This window comes from Spea bombifrons, chromosome 13 (assembly GCF_027358695.1).
Source record: "Spea bombifrons isolate aSpeBom1 chromosome 13, aSpeBom1.2.pri, whole genome shotgun sequence".
NCBI classification, from domain to species: domain Eukaryota; kingdom Metazoa; phylum Chordata; class Amphibia; order Anura; family Pelobatidae; genus Spea; species Spea bombifrons.
In genome coordinates, this window is record NC_071099.1 from 25,834,785 (window position 1) to 25,853,272 (window position 18,488).

Genomic DNA, 18,488 nt, shown 5'->3' on the forward strand with positions numbered 1-18,488 from the left:
TTAAGGAGATAGTAAATGAGTATGTCATGTACTTTATTATTTTCCTGTATAGCAGCTAAAACATCTTCGGTGCCTCTACTCCTTGTGTCGCTAAGTACTTGAGATCTTGCTGTCGGTGGTGGACAGAGCTGAGATGTCCCGTTGACCGCGTTGAAGCATAATTTAGCTCATTGACCCCTCTCTGTTGCGAAGGAGCTCAGCCCACCAGGGATGGCAAGACCCTCCTGGCTCTCTATGAATTTACATGATCTATGTTGCCCTTTTTCCTCCCTAGGTGGTGCATTTGAATGGGATGATGATGTAGCCATTAAGCCTGTGAAATCTTTTGTAACCTCCTTGTCTCCGGCCATGCTCAGTCCAGAGATGCCCAGCCTCCCAGTCCCCGTGCCCCTCCAGAAGCCAGCAGTACCGGTCCAGTTCTCCAGATTTAGCGTGTCTCCCACGTCCTTGTCCCGCTTCTCTATTACACACGTGGCTGACTCAGACATGGGATCTGTGCAAGGTGAGGCCCTGGACGTCAATGGACTCCAAAAGAGGAGATGGGTTTAGCCAAAACTCATTTAAAGTCAAGTAGAGGCGGCCAACTTGGCTCATGGACTTGATGACCAACTTGACAGCAGTTTAGTTGAACCTGGTGGTACGATATGACATGTTTACATATTCTTTACATTTCTCTGTAGGAAGCGTGGAAGGAGGGGAACGCGTGTGAATTAGCGGGAATAGACTTTGATCCAGGGCTCAAATATGAGTGCCGGAATGCTCAGGATTGGACAACATGCACTGAGAAGTTGGATGGGTACATAGGAAATGGTTTTATTGATGTTCTTTGCTGCTGTCCACAAAACCTTTCCGTGACCCTAACCCAGACACGGTCAGTTGTGTGTATGCGCTGTGTGTGGCTGCAGGTTTGTATGCTCGTATTCTTACATTTTATCATGTTATGGAATGGTTGCTCGGGGGCCCGGGCTTTGGATTATACACTCACAACAAAACCTGTGCTGATGTAAAAAAAAAAAAAAGTGTGTGTGTGTCTAATACTGTGCGATCAAATGCAAGATGTAGTACTGTATGTGTGTATGTATCTATGTGTCAACACAATGCTGTATGGTGTGGGTGTGTGTGATTTAATGTGTACACATACAATGATCTATGTATATGTATGTATCTCGCATATCTCCTTTCGGAAGGGTGTCCTTATCAAGGAAAAATTAAAATACATTTTTTATGGGTTCTTGTGGCTCCCCAAGGCGCTAGTTTTATGTTCTCCAGAGGTTTGGTTCACCTCCGGCTTGTGGTTGGACTGGATCACTGGCCATTCTCTCGGAATTGCCAATAAGTGGAGGAAGCACCTACGTTGTTGCCGTGACACTGTATCTACGTGTCCTTAACCTCCAGCTTGGAAAAGGACATCCTCGTTGAATACCAATATGGCACCAAGAACTTGTCTTCCCTTCTGTCTGCTTGTCCTTGAACGTTTTATGTACAGAGGGGGCCAAGGCATGGTTTTGGAATATCACGGACGAACGACCTTATCCTTTACAAGGCACTGATTTATATCACACTCCATGGAGTTACCGTTGAATGCTGAAGAGATTTAACCTATACTAACCCTATATATAATCCACCTAATGACTACTAGTCCTTATTCCCATCCACTACATGCAGCCATTGTTACGTCTAGAAGACTGATGAATGCTCGGGTAAAAAGAACGGAACGCATATCAGCCGCCATTAATAAGTACAGCCTTGGTGTGTATTAATCGCATTAACGGTCCACACCGAGCGGGACCACCCATTCACCTGAACTTAGTGCCGATCCTACAAAGCGACTTGGTCCCAGGATCCTGCCCGTAACGTACTACAGGACCCCAGCTACTTCTTATCGCATACTGACATGTTGCAATGTGTGTCTATACATAGGTTATATAGATGACTGCGTGAGAATATTTATATTTTGTAAACAGATTATAAATGAACGATTTATCTTTTCAAGTCCTGCTGTTTGTGGGTGAGCAGAGCTGTTAAGTCGGCATGCAAGCCCATGTATATACTGTTTGGGGGGGGGGATGAAAGGGCCACTGTATAGAGGAGCTATTTTTACATTAACCTCCATATTATCACCACGACCATTTAACAAATCCACAAATGCACAAAGCAACCACGCTTAACACCAACGTGTATGCATCGCTGCAGCGAGCGGACACAGAAATGCACCAAATACTGCGCTGCAGCTTCTGGGTGAGCGGTCATCTCGGACACCTAGTTGACTTGGTCTTCTAGTTGACTTGATGACTTCACACCATTGCTTTCACTGCAGGCATCGTTCCACGTTCTATGCTTCCTTTCTGTCCTTGTCATATTTCGGGTCTGCTATGGGGTCTGTCTTTCCGGCAGGAGGAAAAAGCTATGCCTCGTCGCTATGCCTCGTCTTTAGTCCCTGCTTAACCACTAAAAGCTGCCACCGGCATGCGCAGACCCTGAGCTGTTATTGGACTATATAGTATATCCCGTACATATTCGAAGCCATTTAGGCTAGTAGAGGTTTTTAGGGTCGGACCAGATGGTTTTATCCTTTTTAATCTTAGGACGAATGGGCAGAAATTGCTAAACCTTTTAAACAAATGTATCAACAAACCTTTGGCTTAGGGGACTCACCCCGGTGTCAAGATACTATTGAGGGTCTAGATACGATTTCCCCTGAGCGAGGATGCCCAGTAACCAATGAACTGTGGTCGTCAGGAATCCGTGTGGGGGGGTCATAACTATGTGTAAAAAGTGATTATGCTTTAAAAGTGGTCTTGTTGCCATAGCACCATCACCTGCCGATTGGAGCATTCCAATATTTGCTATGGTTACAAAACCATCGCTCCAGAATCGACTTCCCATCATATCTCCTGGGTAACACCGCAGAATTGCCATGGATATGTAATATCCTTAAATATGCACAAAAACGTAGGATCGCGGGTGTTATGTTTCTTGGTTTGCATATAATTACCCTTTCATCGCTTGCATTTGAGAGGTCTGCTCTGACCTAAAAACTAAGAGACATTACTTTTCACGGGAACTCTTTAAAAGACGGCGTCCGGTCAGCCGGTACTCGTCTCAAGCGCCTTCCAGTGCTACAGGGCTGGCCCAAGCACTGATCAGCTCTCCAGCACTGAAAAGGTTAAGTCACTCATTACGTGAGCTCTCCGCTGTACAGTGCTGCATACACTCTTGTCCCTAAACACGTTAACGCATTTAACCACAAGAAATACACAATTCAGACATTATTCCCCCACTTGGTGCATTTGCAAGGTTATATAAACTAAAACTGAACATCGCGTTACTTGGGGCGATATTGTTTTCTGGGTGGGTTTGGACACAGCGAGGGAGGAAGGTTCATGTTGAAACAGAACACTTCGATAGCCTGGGGCGCGCATGATCTCTCCTCCCTGTCAGATGGTTAATCATCAAGTTCAACGCTGGTTGCCTTACGATTCCTAGAGAACATTGCATAATGTAAATTATATATATATATTAATTATATATATAACCGTTCAAGAGTTTGGGGTCATTTAGCCGTTTTCATGGGGAAAGAAGGACATTTCTAGCTGTAACATAATCGCAAAAAGGGTTTTCTAAAGGATTAATTAGCCTTTTAAACTTAAACTTGGATCAGCGAACGCAGCGTGCCATTGGAGCGCAGGTGTGATGGGAGTGATGGGAGTGATAAAGAACCTCTGTACGCCTATGAACATATTCCATTAAAAATCAGCCATTTCCAGTTACAATAATCATTTACAGCATTACCACCGCCAAAAAAGTAAATTTCTAAGTGACCCCAAACGTCTGAACGATAGTGTGTATATATATATATATATATATATATAAAAAAGTAAAAGGTTATTTTGGTCTAGTTTGAGATATTATAGCATCCTCTGATTCACGGCGGTTCGGTGCACCCCTGATTTCTTCATGCACATTAATAGCCCCGCATAACATACTATTTTTCTACAATTCATTTATCGAAAGAGAAAATGATCTTTGTTATCGTTGCCAAAGAGCTGTAAAGAGATATATATATATATATATGTGTGGCATTAGGGGAAAAAATAGGGTTTTTATTATTTTGGAATAATCTTTATTTTCCCCCTTTTTTTATTTTCATGTCCTGATTTAGAGATGTAGGATATATGTGCAATGACAGCTAAATAAACTACAACAGAATATTTCTATGTGTTCCTTGTGTTGTTGTTAATTTTACAAATTTAAGGTGTATTCACTATACATTATGAAGGGCAAACCCCAGTGAGTATCTCCCTCACTAATTTAACTATACATTATGCAGGGCCAGCTCAACCAAAAGAGATGAAGCGGCTGTTCTGTGAAGATGCAATGTGTTCGGTGCATGAGCAATGTTAGTATATGGTGTTAGTATGTGTTAGAGTGTTGGTGTGGCAGGGGTATAGTGTATGTGTGTAAGTGTATGGTGTTAGAGTGAGTTTTCGTGTTAGGATGTGTGTGTGTTTTAGGTACGGGGAAGTCAGGGCTCCAAAGAAATATTGCATCCAAGCATCCTAGGCTAAACCCTGGCTAGTGCGGAATAGTTGGTATGCAAGTCACCTCCCAGTAGAGTTAAATGCATCATCCAGGGCAGCCATGACTTTAATGCAGTCCTGAGATTTCCACATGGATAAAAATGTCGATGAACATATCCCATTTACTATATAAATAAAGGTTAACGTAACATTTGTCTCCATGTACAAATTAACAGTCAGTAACTTTGAGCAGATGATGGCAGCCGGTAAGCCGATTAACTTCACTGCTGTCGTGGGGCTTAGAGGGGTTTGGAATTAGCCCCACGTCAAGCTGACCCAATTTTATTAGCTGACCTTCCATCTATACCCTAGCGATCATCTACTTGTTAGGTAAAAACATACCTGTTGCCGAGTAACACTTTTAGAGATGGTGTTGCTGACAGATGTCCTCATGTGTTAATCCCATAGTCTTCGACAGCAAGAGTGTCAGCTCTTGTGACAAAGATTGCCAGGACATTCTGCGCTTAGAAGGTCTCTTTCAACATGCTGCTCCGCGGGATTACCAAACAGGTAGATTCCGGAGCACTTGTAATAAGCTAATTCTTATCATCATTCTTATTTTGAACCTCATGAGCCGGCTTTGCGAGGAAGAAAAAAAAACGAGGAAATTCTTTGTAATTGTTCCATAACAAGATAAACTTTATTTTTTTAAATTTATAAACAGACATAAAATATATTATTCATTTTCCAAAGCGCGGTACTTTAAAGGACTGAGGATTTAAAACCCCCTTTACTCCGGATAGTTGCGTTATCACCAGAGGTCCTGCTGACGGTCCCGGTCTTTTGTTTAGTGCGACAAAGAGAGTCAGTTCTGATGACTAGAAGTGGGTATGCCCCATCGTACTACACTCTGGGAATGAGCGTGGCATTTTGTGGCAATGGGCATTTCTGCATTCATGCCACCGGCGATGATGTGGTCCCTTAACCGGAGCGGATTAAGAGAAAAGGCACATGCTGCGGGGCGGTATAGATTATACATAGGGCAGAATACATCACGCGTGCCCGGTTCAGTGGGTATTTAAAGGTGACCTGCGCAGCAGCGATAGGTGGGAGAGGAGGAGAGCGGGTGTGAAAGGTGGGAGAGTGAAAAAGAGGTAAGGATGTTTTTGCCCCAAAGAAATGAACTGGCCCAGCGCCCTTTCATGTATCGCCCCCATGATGCGATTGTCGGAACCGGATCACCCCCCCCTCATGTTGTTTCATCTATTTAAAGGACATTTTGGGTGCATATTAACATATTAAATGATAAGCTATTATACAAACAATACGCGCTGATTAAATCGGTCCCCCGTGGCTGAACCCCGTCAGTGAATCTCAAGTGATCTAAAATTTACATTTAAATTCTCGGTACACAAACTTTTTTTTTAAAATGTTAATATATTACTAAACTTGCTATTAACTATGATTTGCAACAAATATAATATCAGAACAGAATAAATCGAGTCCCGCGAAGCCGGAGAGGCCAGCCCCTCTAGCGCTGACAGTTAACACTGCAGAGGCACGTTAAACCTGCGCAAGCATACAGTCCCAATGCCAACGATCTCTCATTCCAACCGAGCAACGGGCTAGAAGGAATTATTACGCAAACTATTGAGGGTTAGGTCTAAAAAGCGATTCTTCGGCAAAGTTTGAAAAGTGGTCTTATCGCCATAGCAACAAATTCGCCGACTCAACTGTTCCACTGAAGGGCCTACCTTACAAACGTTGTTCCGGAATCACAGTATATATGTGTCTAAACCCCCAATATTTCACACCCCGTTGCACTAAAAAAAGCAAAGCGGTCATGCAACCCTTTCTATATACCTATATATAATCGTATATACAGAGTGAATGTTATATATTAAACAGTGCAACTTGCAGATCTGCCCCAGAAAGCACATTTCCCTATAAAATAACTAAAATCCAAAAGTGCTAAATGTTATCATTGGATTTAACGTTGAGTAGGACCTGACTTTTTACCCCCCAAAACCCTTCTGCTCCGCCGAAGAGTCCAGCATGGACCCAGCGCCCACGGGGTAAATAAACAGACCCCGTTGGGTCTTAAACAGTTAAAATAAGTTGTTCTTATGAATCAAAAACTGTTGAACCCAACCTGGGCTCCAAATCCCACAAGGGCAGGAATGTAGCGTGGATGAAAGTGCCGACGCGTACCGTGTAATAGAGACGAGGAATAAGCGGGAAACGAGTCTCCATTTGATGTGGCGAGAAGATGCCGGTCTGTCGGCCCGTTTCCTCCACGCCACGAACGAAAATGACTGAACGCGTGGCGCGGTTTAAGTGGTTAACGATGTTCAGTTGCCAAGCGGAGCAGATCTGTCATTTGTAACCGTGGGTCTCAGACGAACCTCAAGGAAAGGGTTTCTGCGGGAAAAGAAATGGGGGGGAAACGGGGTGTATGAAGAAGGGCCGACACAACGAAACGGTGTGGAACAAGAACACAAAAGAACGCACACAATGAAACGTCACAAAATATTACCACACAACTATAAATACGCTACACTATAGTAGGGGTAGTAAATATGCAATCCCAATGCTCCTTCTTTTGGTTTTCTTTATACTTTTGTATCTATTATATAGAAACATTTAACAGTAACGTGAAGAAAAATGGATAACTAATGACTTTTTGATCCGTTTGCTTGCTCCATACTCCAAAGCTTCGATAAACAGCGAGGAGCAACTTATTGAGGGGGAATAATTAGACAAATCTTTTAAAAATTGGCTCAGATGAGTGCTCTCACTGGCATACCCATAAGGTACTGACTTCATAAGGAGATGTACAACATAACAACCGGGTACACATAGATCCTTAACATATTTTTACCAAAACACACCCTAAAAGCTGTTTTTGTGTACTATATTTTTCTCCTATGGCCTGCAGGACACAGGTACACACATCAAACGAGAAGATACGGAAGGTCAGTAGAGATGTGAGTTACGACAGCGTGAACACAAATGACTAAGCACAACTAACCACAATTTAACAGAGGAAGCCGACCCAGAAGATGTGGTTGAACAGGACATACAAATGACAGATGAGATGGGAAACGAGAGTCATAACGGGGTGGAGGAGATCCTAAAGCAGATGGGTTCTGTTACACCAGACAACGCAGCCCCATAAAACAGTGAAAACATGAGAAGATCTAATATAAGAAAGGAATACAGACAAACACATATAGAACACGGCACGAGACTCGCGGGTAAAGTTCCATTAGAAAGTAGGCATGTTAGGGCTAAGGAATTTGATGGCGCCATGATTGACCACGACCAAGGAAATGTCCATGGAGTAGAAAGGGCATCACGTCTCACTCTTACACGAGGTAGGATCAAGAGAGGATGGAATCGGAGTCAGGAGGGGTGAGAAGGGTATCCTGCAGATGAGAAGATCCAAGAGAGAAGAGGACACCCTGCTTTTTGTTTACCCACAGAAGAGCAGGACGGTGGAGACCATACGTGCCGTGCCAAGGAAAGAAAGTGCAGCTGGATGTGGTATCAGTTCATAAAGGAGGCGGCATGAAACGAGAGTGAACTAAAGAAAGGGTGAAGATAGCAAGTGCAAGCGGAACTGGAATAAATTACACAGAGAAGAAAGGGGGCAGAGAGGAACAGAGGGTATCAGGGAGGTATTTTAATGAGCATCTAGAGAAGAACCGGGGTAGATTAAGAACTGCTTGGGCTGCGCAGTAACAAAAGGGGAAATTCCGATATTCTAAAATCAAATTTATATTTATATAACCGATAAAATAATCTTAGCCTTTTGTTTTAATGCATTATTAGAATGATATGGGGCTTGCACACTTAGGGGATCGGGCCCAATGGCCTCTTAACTTTTTGTTAATCTTTCCATCCATAGATTATATGGGATGTGAGGGAGTCTGAGCAGTTCAGTGACGTAACAGAAGAAGAGTAGGGTGTATGAGATAAGGGGTGTCCCATACAGCTTAGAGACTGACAGGTCGTTTTAGAGATTGTTCCATGAACAGAACCTTCAAAGGAACAGGAGCTGGACTACAGGATAAGAAGAGGGGCACAGGAGGTGGGATAGGTGGGAGAGAGGAGGAGAGCGGGTGTGAAAGGTGGGAGAGAGGTGGGAGAGTGAAAAAGAGGTAAGGATGTGATTCAGGGAGTCCCTGGTCAATCTCCACCATCAGGAAAGCGTGGGATCCAACGCCAAGCAGAGCATTGTGAGAACGCGGAGGAATTTTCATGGTTCTCCTCTGATTGTTAGGAACTCTGTTGGTCTGTGACCTTTCTAAATGAAGACTATAGAGCCTGTGTTGATACGGACTAGCAGAGAATGCCATTTGGCACATTGACACTATAATTAACCCCTTAACAATAAGGAGTGCATTCATTATAGAACACTTCAACCTTGAAATTGTACAAGAACGGGCTAATTCCCTGTCAACGTCTCCTAGCCTTCTAGAAAAAAGGCTAGACTGTAGTGTTAGATTATTAACTAACCCAAAAGCAGGTGAAACTAATTACTTTCACCCAATTCCATGAAGCAGGACATTCGATTAAAGCCTTTATTACATTACCCGGAGCTGGTTTTATGGTTCTTAATCATCTATCAATGCATCATCTGTGTGTTAGACTGTTGATGAGATAACTCGGGCCCTCAATTATTATGTTTCCATCTTAATGCCTTACAGTCGGAGTAGAACGCATGAAAAAAAGGAGGAAAAATCATAAGGTTTGGTTATTTTGATTGAGGGTCTCATTTGGCACATGTAACAACTTACTAACTGCGGGCACCTCTCAAAACCTCGCAACTTCAGCTTCCAAACTGTAACACAAACAGAAATGCAGGTTTGTAACCAGGATCATAGCTTGGCGTAGAGAGAATTAAGAAGGTTTGTTTAAAAATAGTCAATGGCTGCCCCATGAGACCGTATGTTCCTATGAACGTCTCCTCTGGAACCGTTGGCGCATTCTTCCATGCTGCAGTCAACCCGAGCAACCCAATCGGCTTAAACTTTGTACAACATGCGCCATAGACGAGATCGGAAGACCGTCTCTTCGCTCGCCGGTGTATCAAAATTGGATCGAGAATTTGGGGATTTTAAAATAAAATATCAAAAATTGTCGGCAACTCCCGCTTTGGTTATAAAAAGGGATAGGTGGTCCTGGGATGGGTGCCAGCCTACTCGAGAATACTGATAATATTATTAATACTATTATTATTATTAATAATAAACCAAAAATTATTATAAATAACGAACCAAAAAGGGCAATTCAGAAAATGTGTGACCGCTTTGTGGTTTAATTTTTTTTTTTTTGAAATATATTTAAAATACAGAAATCTGCAAAGTGTTAATATTTCATCTGCAATTTAAGTTTCACAATGTATCGAAAAGCATCTTGATTAGAAAGTCAACACTTAGAACATTGACCTCTACGATTCAATGTAGCCAGGAAGTTGGACTGTTTCAAATAAGCAATGACGACTTACCTGCGATAAGACTCATAACACGTGACCTAACGTGAGCACGGATAATACATACAAAGGGAGCACACGCTTCCTTCCAGATGCCGGTGTTTTATAACGCATTAACCAATCACGTGTCATCGCTCCCGCCGAGGAATACTTACCAGCTGCTCTATTCTTCATTGGAACCTTAAAACATTTTTTTCTTAATGTGGTGTAAAAGGGATGATGATTCTTGTTAATTGGCCACTAGCTTACATACAACGATCAGCCATAACATTATGTCAGTGGGGGATATATTAGGCAGCAAATGAACATTTGATTCTCATAGATGTGATAGAAGCTGGAAAAATGGGCAGCATTCTGATCTGAGCGACTTCGACACGGGCCAAACTGTGATGGCGAGACAACTGGGTCAGATCATCTCCAAAACTGCAGCTCTTGTGGGGGGTTCCCGCTCTGCAGGGGTCAGTACCTATTAAAAGGGGTCCAAGGAAGGAAAAGCAGTGAACGGGCAACAGGGTCATGGGCGGCCAAGTCTCATTGGTGCTTGTGGGGGGGAGCTACGAGCTACTGTGGCTCAAATTGCTGAAAGAGTTAATGCTGGTTCTGATAGAAAAGCGTCAGAACACACAGAGCATCGCAGACCAGTCAGGGAGTCCATGCTGACCCAAATGGGCCTACAATGGGCACAGAGGACTGGAAGAAGGTGGCCGGCCTGATGAATCACGTGAACGGAGAACACACGGCACCCGGACGCATCCATGGAGATCTCACGACTTACAGGACTTAAAGGATCTGCCAACGTCTCGGTGCCGGATCCCACAGCTCACCTTCAGAGGTCTGGTGGAGTCCGTGCCTCGACGGGTCAGGGCTGTTTTGGAGACTAAAGGGGGACCCACGCAATATTAGAAAGGTGGTCATAAGGTTATGGCTGATCGGTGTATATTGAAGCTAAATATGTAATATAATTTGCGTGTTCTGTTCTATTTAGATAAAGCATTAATGACATGTTAGAAGATCTGTGCACTTTTGGCTTTGTAACCTCTGGTGGAAACCAGGGGTGGCAATCTCTGAGTTGTGAGCAGTATCTCCTGCTTTACACGCTAGCGTTAATACACCTCTGTATCTCGCCGTATATAATCTGACGCTTCAGCTGCACCGCGCACTAATTGGCACCTCCAGGAAAATTCGACCTTGTAACTCCGTTAATCTGTTCAAAGCGCCCGTTTGTTTAATTTACGGGGAGTGGATTAAGCCTGGCTTCCAGTGACACGCAGACTGCGGAACGTGCGTGTTTATTTGTCTCGCTTCTGATGCGAGTCTGGGCATTTTCGCTAATCATAGGCAAATCTAGGAGCAGGAGTATAACCAGCAACGCAAGCGGCAATTTATTTTGCCTTAGAGGTTTCGCCTCGCGTCTGAAATGCAATCAAACAGCGATGGGCTCTCTTTTAAAAGAGGAAAACATGTACATTGCGGTTTTAAAATGTTTGATTTGATTCAACGTCGCAGGGTGATTTACTATGGAGTCGCGTTAGGACTTGCCACGAGCGCAGCTTGCACTAACACCAAAATCCAGAATTAGCAGGTTAGCGACAAACGCAGCAACCTGCTCAACCGGATGTTTGTTTTTTTTGCAAATTAGATTTTTTGTAAGCAAAAACATTAAGTCTCACTTGGCGAATCTGGTGGTTGTGCAGCGCGCCTGCCCTTGTTTAATCTTGTTTTAAGCATTCCCCCCCTCTGTTTGGTTTAACGCTGCTACCTTATATAAACAGACTATACGAACACTAAAAAGATCTAACCATTGCGTCGTGTGTTAAATAATACAATACTTCTTTTTTAGTCCTTATGTCTCAGCGGACTGTGTGATTAATGAAGGTCTATCGGGAAAGGACTTCATAAGTGCTGCCATAAAGCAATCATCGGGGTGATGTTTGCGAGTAGAGGCTAGCACACTAGGATCACACGACTGCCTACAACGATGCCATCGAAATCTTAAGAACACATTAATAACATGACATAAAACAACTGACATGTTTCAGTTTTGTCCAGGAGAACTCCCTGGGTTTGACCCGGAGTCTCCAAGTGAAGCCCCGTTTTCCCTAGGTCTCAGGGTTCACTTTCTCTGGGCAGGGAAAAGTTTTGGCAACACCCACTTCTCCGCCTACTCCCCACCCACTTCTTTCTCCGCCTACTCCCCACTTACTTATGACTCTCTGGAGCTAACGCTGCCTCGTCACCAGCAGAGGGAGCACTCGAGTAGCCTACCCTGTGAAGTTCCCAGGTATGTATAAACCACAATACCATAAGACTCAAAGCAATATATATATAATATACAGCGCTACGGAATATGATGGCGCTATATAAAACAATAAATAATAATATATATGTATATATGTATATATGTATATATATATATATATATATATAAATAAATAAAACTCCAGCGATTTTAGGATAATAAAAGCACAACACAAGCTGCTGATTGGATAATGGAAGAGTCTGATTTTTTTTATTAAATGATAAGATGGTTTATGAAAGGGGAAGGGGGCAGTATGGATGACATACAGCAGTCAAAAAGAAAAAGGGGGGCTGTTTGTAGAAAATGTTTATTGTCTCCTGTACGGCTTTGAAAATCATACAGCTGCGTAATGATGCCAATCACAGTTAGCGTCTGCCATTAAAAGCAACCCCTCTAACCCAACCCCCCCCCCGAAAAAAATTATATACATACATGTATGGGGGAGAATAGAAGCATTTCCTGAAAGCAGGCAAAATTCAATACAAAGAAAGAAAATCCCCCAAATCTTATATATCAATGCAATAAATAAAACTTTATTCGTACAATAACGTCATTACATGGCACATATTTCTTCTCGTCGGGAAAAAAAAAAGTGTGCACTGCGCTGTACATTCTTTATACAGGATTCTACATTCTGTTCCATCAGTGAACAAATTAGCTCTAAGAGATTGCTATCACAGTTATGACATCATAAATGCAGAAGGAATCTCGGGTGTCAATGTTCTGTCCAATAACAAAACGCTTTATGTAGAAGGTATATATCTATATATATACAAATATATTGCCAGCAACGTCATAAGAAAGAGACCTTTATTTATAATATTTACGGAAAGAGAGAGAGAATTGGGGGGGGGATTATCAGAGCGGGTTTTGGGACGGTGAGAGTTGACGAAGCAATGCAGGTCCCCAATAACGCCAAACCTACGGTGTTTGAGACTACCGTTTGTAAGACACATAAAGACGGACAAAGATTACGGAGAAATAATTATATATATATAAGAAGAAAGATAAAGCAAAACATTTGGAATCAGAGAAATATCAGCCTTCCTGCTCCTTACATTTCAGGATTTTAAAATACAGAAAAATCATCTTTGGACGCGCGTTTCAGCCCTTTAACGAGACAGCGGTTACCAGGCTAACGGTGATTGACGAGACTCTGCGCAACTAAATGACCCAGGCTGTCTAACTCCTTGGATCTGGAGTATAAGGGAAGCAAGGGGCTTCTTCGTCATTGGGGTACGGCTCGAGGAAAGCAGTGGGCTGACTCGCCTTGCACTAGCGCATGAATGAGGATCGAGACAAACTTACTGAGTCCGTCACAAATAAGAAAATATCCGCTATTGTTTGCATTAAAAACCGTATTCTTCTACTGATATTGATCAACGATGGCCGGCCTCCAGAAGTTACCGTTAACACTTTTAACGCCGCTCACAAAGCTGATGGCGCAGCGTTATGCGAGATATGTGATCCTACCGTCATAGTGACCAATGAAGTAGTCCGACCAGCAGGAACAGCCCATGGTTGCTATGGTGATAAGACCACTTCTCATACATAATAAACCGATTCTGCATCATGGGTAGGATACATACACCATCTGAAGTACTAGGTGACCGTCTGCTTGATCTAGACGGTCTCTATGACGCTGGGCTACACTGAAACCCGGCAAAACGTAGTTCTTCTTAGTGGGGAGGGTAAGACGGGGCATGGCTCATCCTCCTTTATAACAGTGTCCCGTTACAAGCATATACGGACATAAAAAAATAAAAGACAGGCGTCTTGTGACATCGCCATGCGGCTCCATATGCAAATAAGCAGACACTAATTTGCATAAGGCATCCCGAGACCTATACATTAGCTTGAATTTTCTCTTGATCTATACACTTGATTGTAATCCTGATACCGGAACATGCAGATTTCATGTTCTAAACACACTCTGTTGCCACTTTTTTTTTAGCAACAGAAGGTCTTTAAAACTCCTGTAAGGTTGCCCGGCGTCTCCTTGAACTGAATTAGCTGGGGGGCATTTGTACCCCTCACCCCTATCCTTAAACCTGCAATGCTAACACTATTAGTAGAAGTGGATTTGCAACTATACCAAAGGCCAAAGCAAATAACCTTCACTTAACCTTGATCTTAGGACCCGAGAGCAAATTGCTTGGTTAAAATGGTGGAAAAGGAGATGTGGATTTCTGTAACAGTCCCTTTAAACCGCCCCATGCATCTAGGACAAGAAGCAATACCCCCCCTCTTCATTGTAAATAAATCTTACACCCCCTCCCCACCCAAAAAAAGCACATCCATTAAAAACCGGTATAAAAAAAGCAAACAGTCAAAAAAACTGTGTGTTCAATAATTACAGACACCCCCTCGTTTGACAAATTCTGCTTTGGACAAAAAACCCCCCAAAATACAGAAAGCCCAATAAAAGCGTTGGGAACAAGATGGTAAAACAGAAGCAGCACCAGGATTTGCTAATCCTTGCTATGTCGGATTAACCTCCGGTAACGGTTTTTTGAGGGGGCCCTCCAGCAAAGCATGGGCTAATGGCCACAAACAGAACCAAAAAGAGCAATTAAAAAAAAATCTGTAAGAATTACAAATAAAAATAAAATTATACACCCATGAGAATCCGAGCGACTAAAGAAAAAGAAAATGAAAAAAAAAAAAAGGGAGAGAGAGAGAAAGGCGAAAAGTTCTTCAAAGCAGCAGGTGCCGTGCCTGCGCAAGGCGCTCCTCACACAGTAGATATGATGGAGCCATTTCCGCTGTGGAATAAGAAGCAGAGCTGCACATTAACAGGTGATGCTGCACATACGCACAACACGCATGACCCTGCAGTATCCCTTTTAGCGGTAAGTGCTGAGAGTGCTGGGGGGATTTAACGTTTCTTTGTTTGTTTTTTTTAAATAAAAATATTCTATTTTTTTTTAGACCTAAATAAAACTTTGTAAACATTCGCACACACGCCTTGGTGCAGCTAAACAGGATAGGAGGGATCCACCAGCATTGTCTCACATGTTGTTCAAACCTGTTGCACCCTGTGGGTTGAATTGACGATCGTATGTTTTGTTAATGTAGACGGTTGCCCCTTTGTGGAGTAGTAAAGGAGGTAGGCTACCCAGGGCTCTCCCTCTTCTGGAGAAGTAACTAAATGAGGGGACGTGGCTAGCCACAACTAGTAGAAGGCTAGTAATCCATGGGGGAGCCTGAAGCAGGCTGGGGGTCGGATTGGGAAGTGGGTAGGAAGAAATCATGGCCGCTACTCTCTTACTCACAGAAAGAGGAAAATGACCCAGAGACTCAAGGAAGCAGTCCTTTTCCCGGAGACTCTGGGTCAAACCCGTCTTCCAAGGCATGTCCATGGGGCAGATCCATACCGCATCAAACCCATAAATTAACTCTGATTGGGAGTAAACTGAGCAAACAAGATGTGGCTGAGAAATCTAGTGTTTTGGGGTACTTTCAAAAAAGAAGATTGGAAATCTTAAATGCCAAGCGTCAGGAGGAATCTGCTGGGGTTACTTGCAAGCCTAGACCTCAGCAAGTCCAATACAATACATATCAAAACCGTTCTGAGCATTAGCAGCTCAAGAGGTCTAGGACTCAAGTTGAGCCGCACCAGAAATTAATATAAGGTTGAGGAACACGAGCAGCATGTTGCCCAGAGGGCCGGTAGGGATGAATACTTACCTGATCTGCTGCTCCAGCAGCAGATTGGGTCCTGCAGTCTGCGACCGTTGGCTACATATGCGCAGGCACACGTACCCAGCCGACAGCTGCACGTGTGGCATTTGGTGGCTACTGGCCATAAAGTGCAAAGGTCTCCTAGTCATCTCCCAGAGTCTGGTAAACAGACTTCCCAATCCAGAACATCCGTGCCTAAATTCTCAAGCCACGAACGTAAATACACTATTCTGCCCCAGTATTAAGGGATACTGCAGGTGACGTCAAGGTACGAGATCACAGAATGAGTACAAAAAAATAATAATAATAATAATAATAAAACAAAGACCAAACACAAAAGAAAGTGAATGACGAGCACCAAAATCTTAATGAAACTCATGGCTAAGACGGCTCCTACCTGTTTGTCGAACGCGCTGCTCCATAATCTTCTAAACCCTGCGGCAGAGAATATGAAAAAAAAGTTATAAAAGGAAAAAAGAAAACACAAAAAAATGACATTTGAATTATAATTGCAAAGCCGAGCCTTTCCGAGACGTGGACACTGCTAGGGTAGAAGGATTATTAACAGAGTTGGATTACAGCCAGGAACAGCTAATTAATACCTTTTGTAACTATACTTGCGCGGGTCAGTGCATCGCATTCCATGACTGCATATTAAGGTAGGAGGAAGGAGACCCTGTAAGCGATAAGGTAATTTGCTACAAGGCATTAGCAGTGCAGGAAGGTGGAATGGATCTTCTTAGTCGGAATGAGAAGCTGCAGATGACTAAGGAAATGCTCCATGTTTGCGATGGCATCGCTGAGCCACAAGGCAAGGAACTGCCGACCGGCAGAGGGGGGGGGGATGACAATGATGCTTTGGTCATGGTCATCAGTATAGCGGGGAAAGACAAGGACATTATTCCTACCCAAGGACTCCCACCAGAAATCCAAATTCATTTCATTCGGGGGTGTGATTTGTGAGAAAGGCTCTCCTTATCGTTAAGCCCGTAGCCCGATGCACCCGACGTTCCTGGTTCTCTCTCACCTGCGCACACCTGGTGTCTGATGTTACAGGTAGAAGAGTCTGAGGGCAGGCGGTGTACAGGGTAAGGGATCAGCATGTGCCAGCTCTATAGGCAGAAGCACATTCGCATACGTGGATATAAATATCTACAAGAATATTTTAGTGTCGCTGCAGCTACGAGGAATCCGTAGGTTTTTCGCTTTCTAGCGCAGCAGAAGAAATTAACCCACTCAGCGCTCTAGAGCTACACAGCACAGAGTGGGGACAAAAGGGTTAAAGCACTCTATTACAGGAGGACTAGTAACGAAGTACAAATATTATATGAGTCTATATAGAGAATGGACGAGAAGGTGGAACCTGCCCCCCCAGCGTGGACAAGAAGGTGGAACCATTTGATATAACTCCGTTCTGATCACAATTAAGGTTTTTAAAGAAAATAATTTAATAACCTGAGAAAAATGTAGTCTTCTAGTGTTTAATGAAGCCTGTTTCACAGTTCAGGTTTCATCGACATTTAATGGAACCGCCAACAGTCACCGTGGGTTCGTGGAGAGGACTTTCTGGTGGAAGTACTTTGTGGGAGTGAAGCATCTTCCATCGCTGCTGACCGCGCCATTTGAGTCCACTTTGGCTCTGTTCTGTTTAACACTCGTTCTCAAGGATTTTTTTTGCTTCTACATTTTTATGATCGTCATCAATCCTTTTTTCTACCAGTAAAGGTTTGCGATTCACCGCAGATCGATAAATAACGAGTGCTAAGCAGATGTGGCACAAAGCATCATGTCAAACAGCGAGTCTTCTGAACAGCCCTGGAAGGAGCCACACAGACCGACCAACTTACGAACGATGACCTTTTATAAGGCTTGTACTGCCCTGTTGACTGTGGGTACAGAACGGCGGCACTCTTCTGTACCGAATACCCGAAGGGTCTATAATAACCCTAAGAATAAGTGACATATAGTGTGTAGAGAACAGACATGAAGATCAGACTTAACCTTTATAATTATTTACAACCAAGACAAATAGAATACAATAAAGGAAAACCATCAAATCCAGTGCTCGTTGGCCAATACAGAACAGGTTTTCAAGCCAATACACTTCCAAATCTTAATTTGGCTAAAGAATTGGGGTTCTATATGAATGGGCAATCAATCGTTCTACTGGTGACTGCCCCACACTTACTTTTTTGTACAAAACCCATTATCCATTATATACTTTATCCCACACGGCCGAATGAAGAAAAAGAAAATCCCAACAGCAGAGAGAATAACTCGCTTTTTTTTTACCTGTGAGAAAACCGGCGCTGCCACACTGTAAGGTCTGGGCTTGAACGTGCTATGGGCTTGCGGGGGGAAGCCGCGAGCTGCCATGTTGTAGTCTGGGGGAGGTATGGAAAGGTCGTCTTTGTCCAAGAGATTCCCGGTGCTACTGCTCTTCCCAGGCTGTAAGCTGCAGGAAAGAATAGCCAGAAAAATGACCCCA

At 43.3% G+C, this 18,488-nt stretch overlaps 2 protein-coding genes across 4 annotated transcripts in view; one reads left to right on the forward strand and one right to left on the reverse strand.

Annotated features, from left to right (window-relative positions):
- Positions 1 to 1,402, forward strand: part of AATK (apoptosis associated tyrosine kinase) — a 32,759-nt gene extending 31,357 nt beyond the window's left edge. The window contains exons 13-14 of the mRNA XM_053453063.1: positions 275 to 502; positions 681 to 1,402. Coding sequence (XP_053309038.1) covers positions 275 to 502; positions 681 to 709 — 257 coding nt within the window. The 3' untranslated portion in view covers positions 710 to 1,402. The remainder of the gene's footprint in view (positions 1 to 274; positions 503 to 680) is intronic.
- Positions 1,403 to 6,782: 5,380 nt separating this feature from the next.
- The window catches only part of BAIAP2 (BAR/IMD domain containing adaptor protein 2), a 62,837-nt gene continuing 51,131 nt past the window's right edge, over positions 6,783 to 18,488 (reverse strand). Inside the window, exons 12-15 of one of the 3 annotated variants that reach the window (XM_053453051.1) lie at positions 18,293 to 18,455; positions 16,398 to 16,435; positions 9,323 to 9,366; positions 6,783 to 6,941 (exon numbers count right to left, since the gene is read on the reverse strand). In XM_053453051.1, coding sequence (XP_053309026.1) covers positions 9,339 to 9,366; positions 16,398 to 16,435; positions 18,293 to 18,455 — 229 coding nt within the window. In that variant the 3' untranslated portion in view covers positions 6,783 to 6,941; positions 9,323 to 9,338. Of the gene's footprint in view, positions 6,942 to 9,322; positions 9,367 to 15,008; positions 15,082 to 16,397; positions 16,436 to 18,292; positions 18,456 to 18,488 lie in introns of those variants that run through there. The other 2 variants (XM_053453052.1, XM_053453050.1) reach the window with 2 other exon arrangements.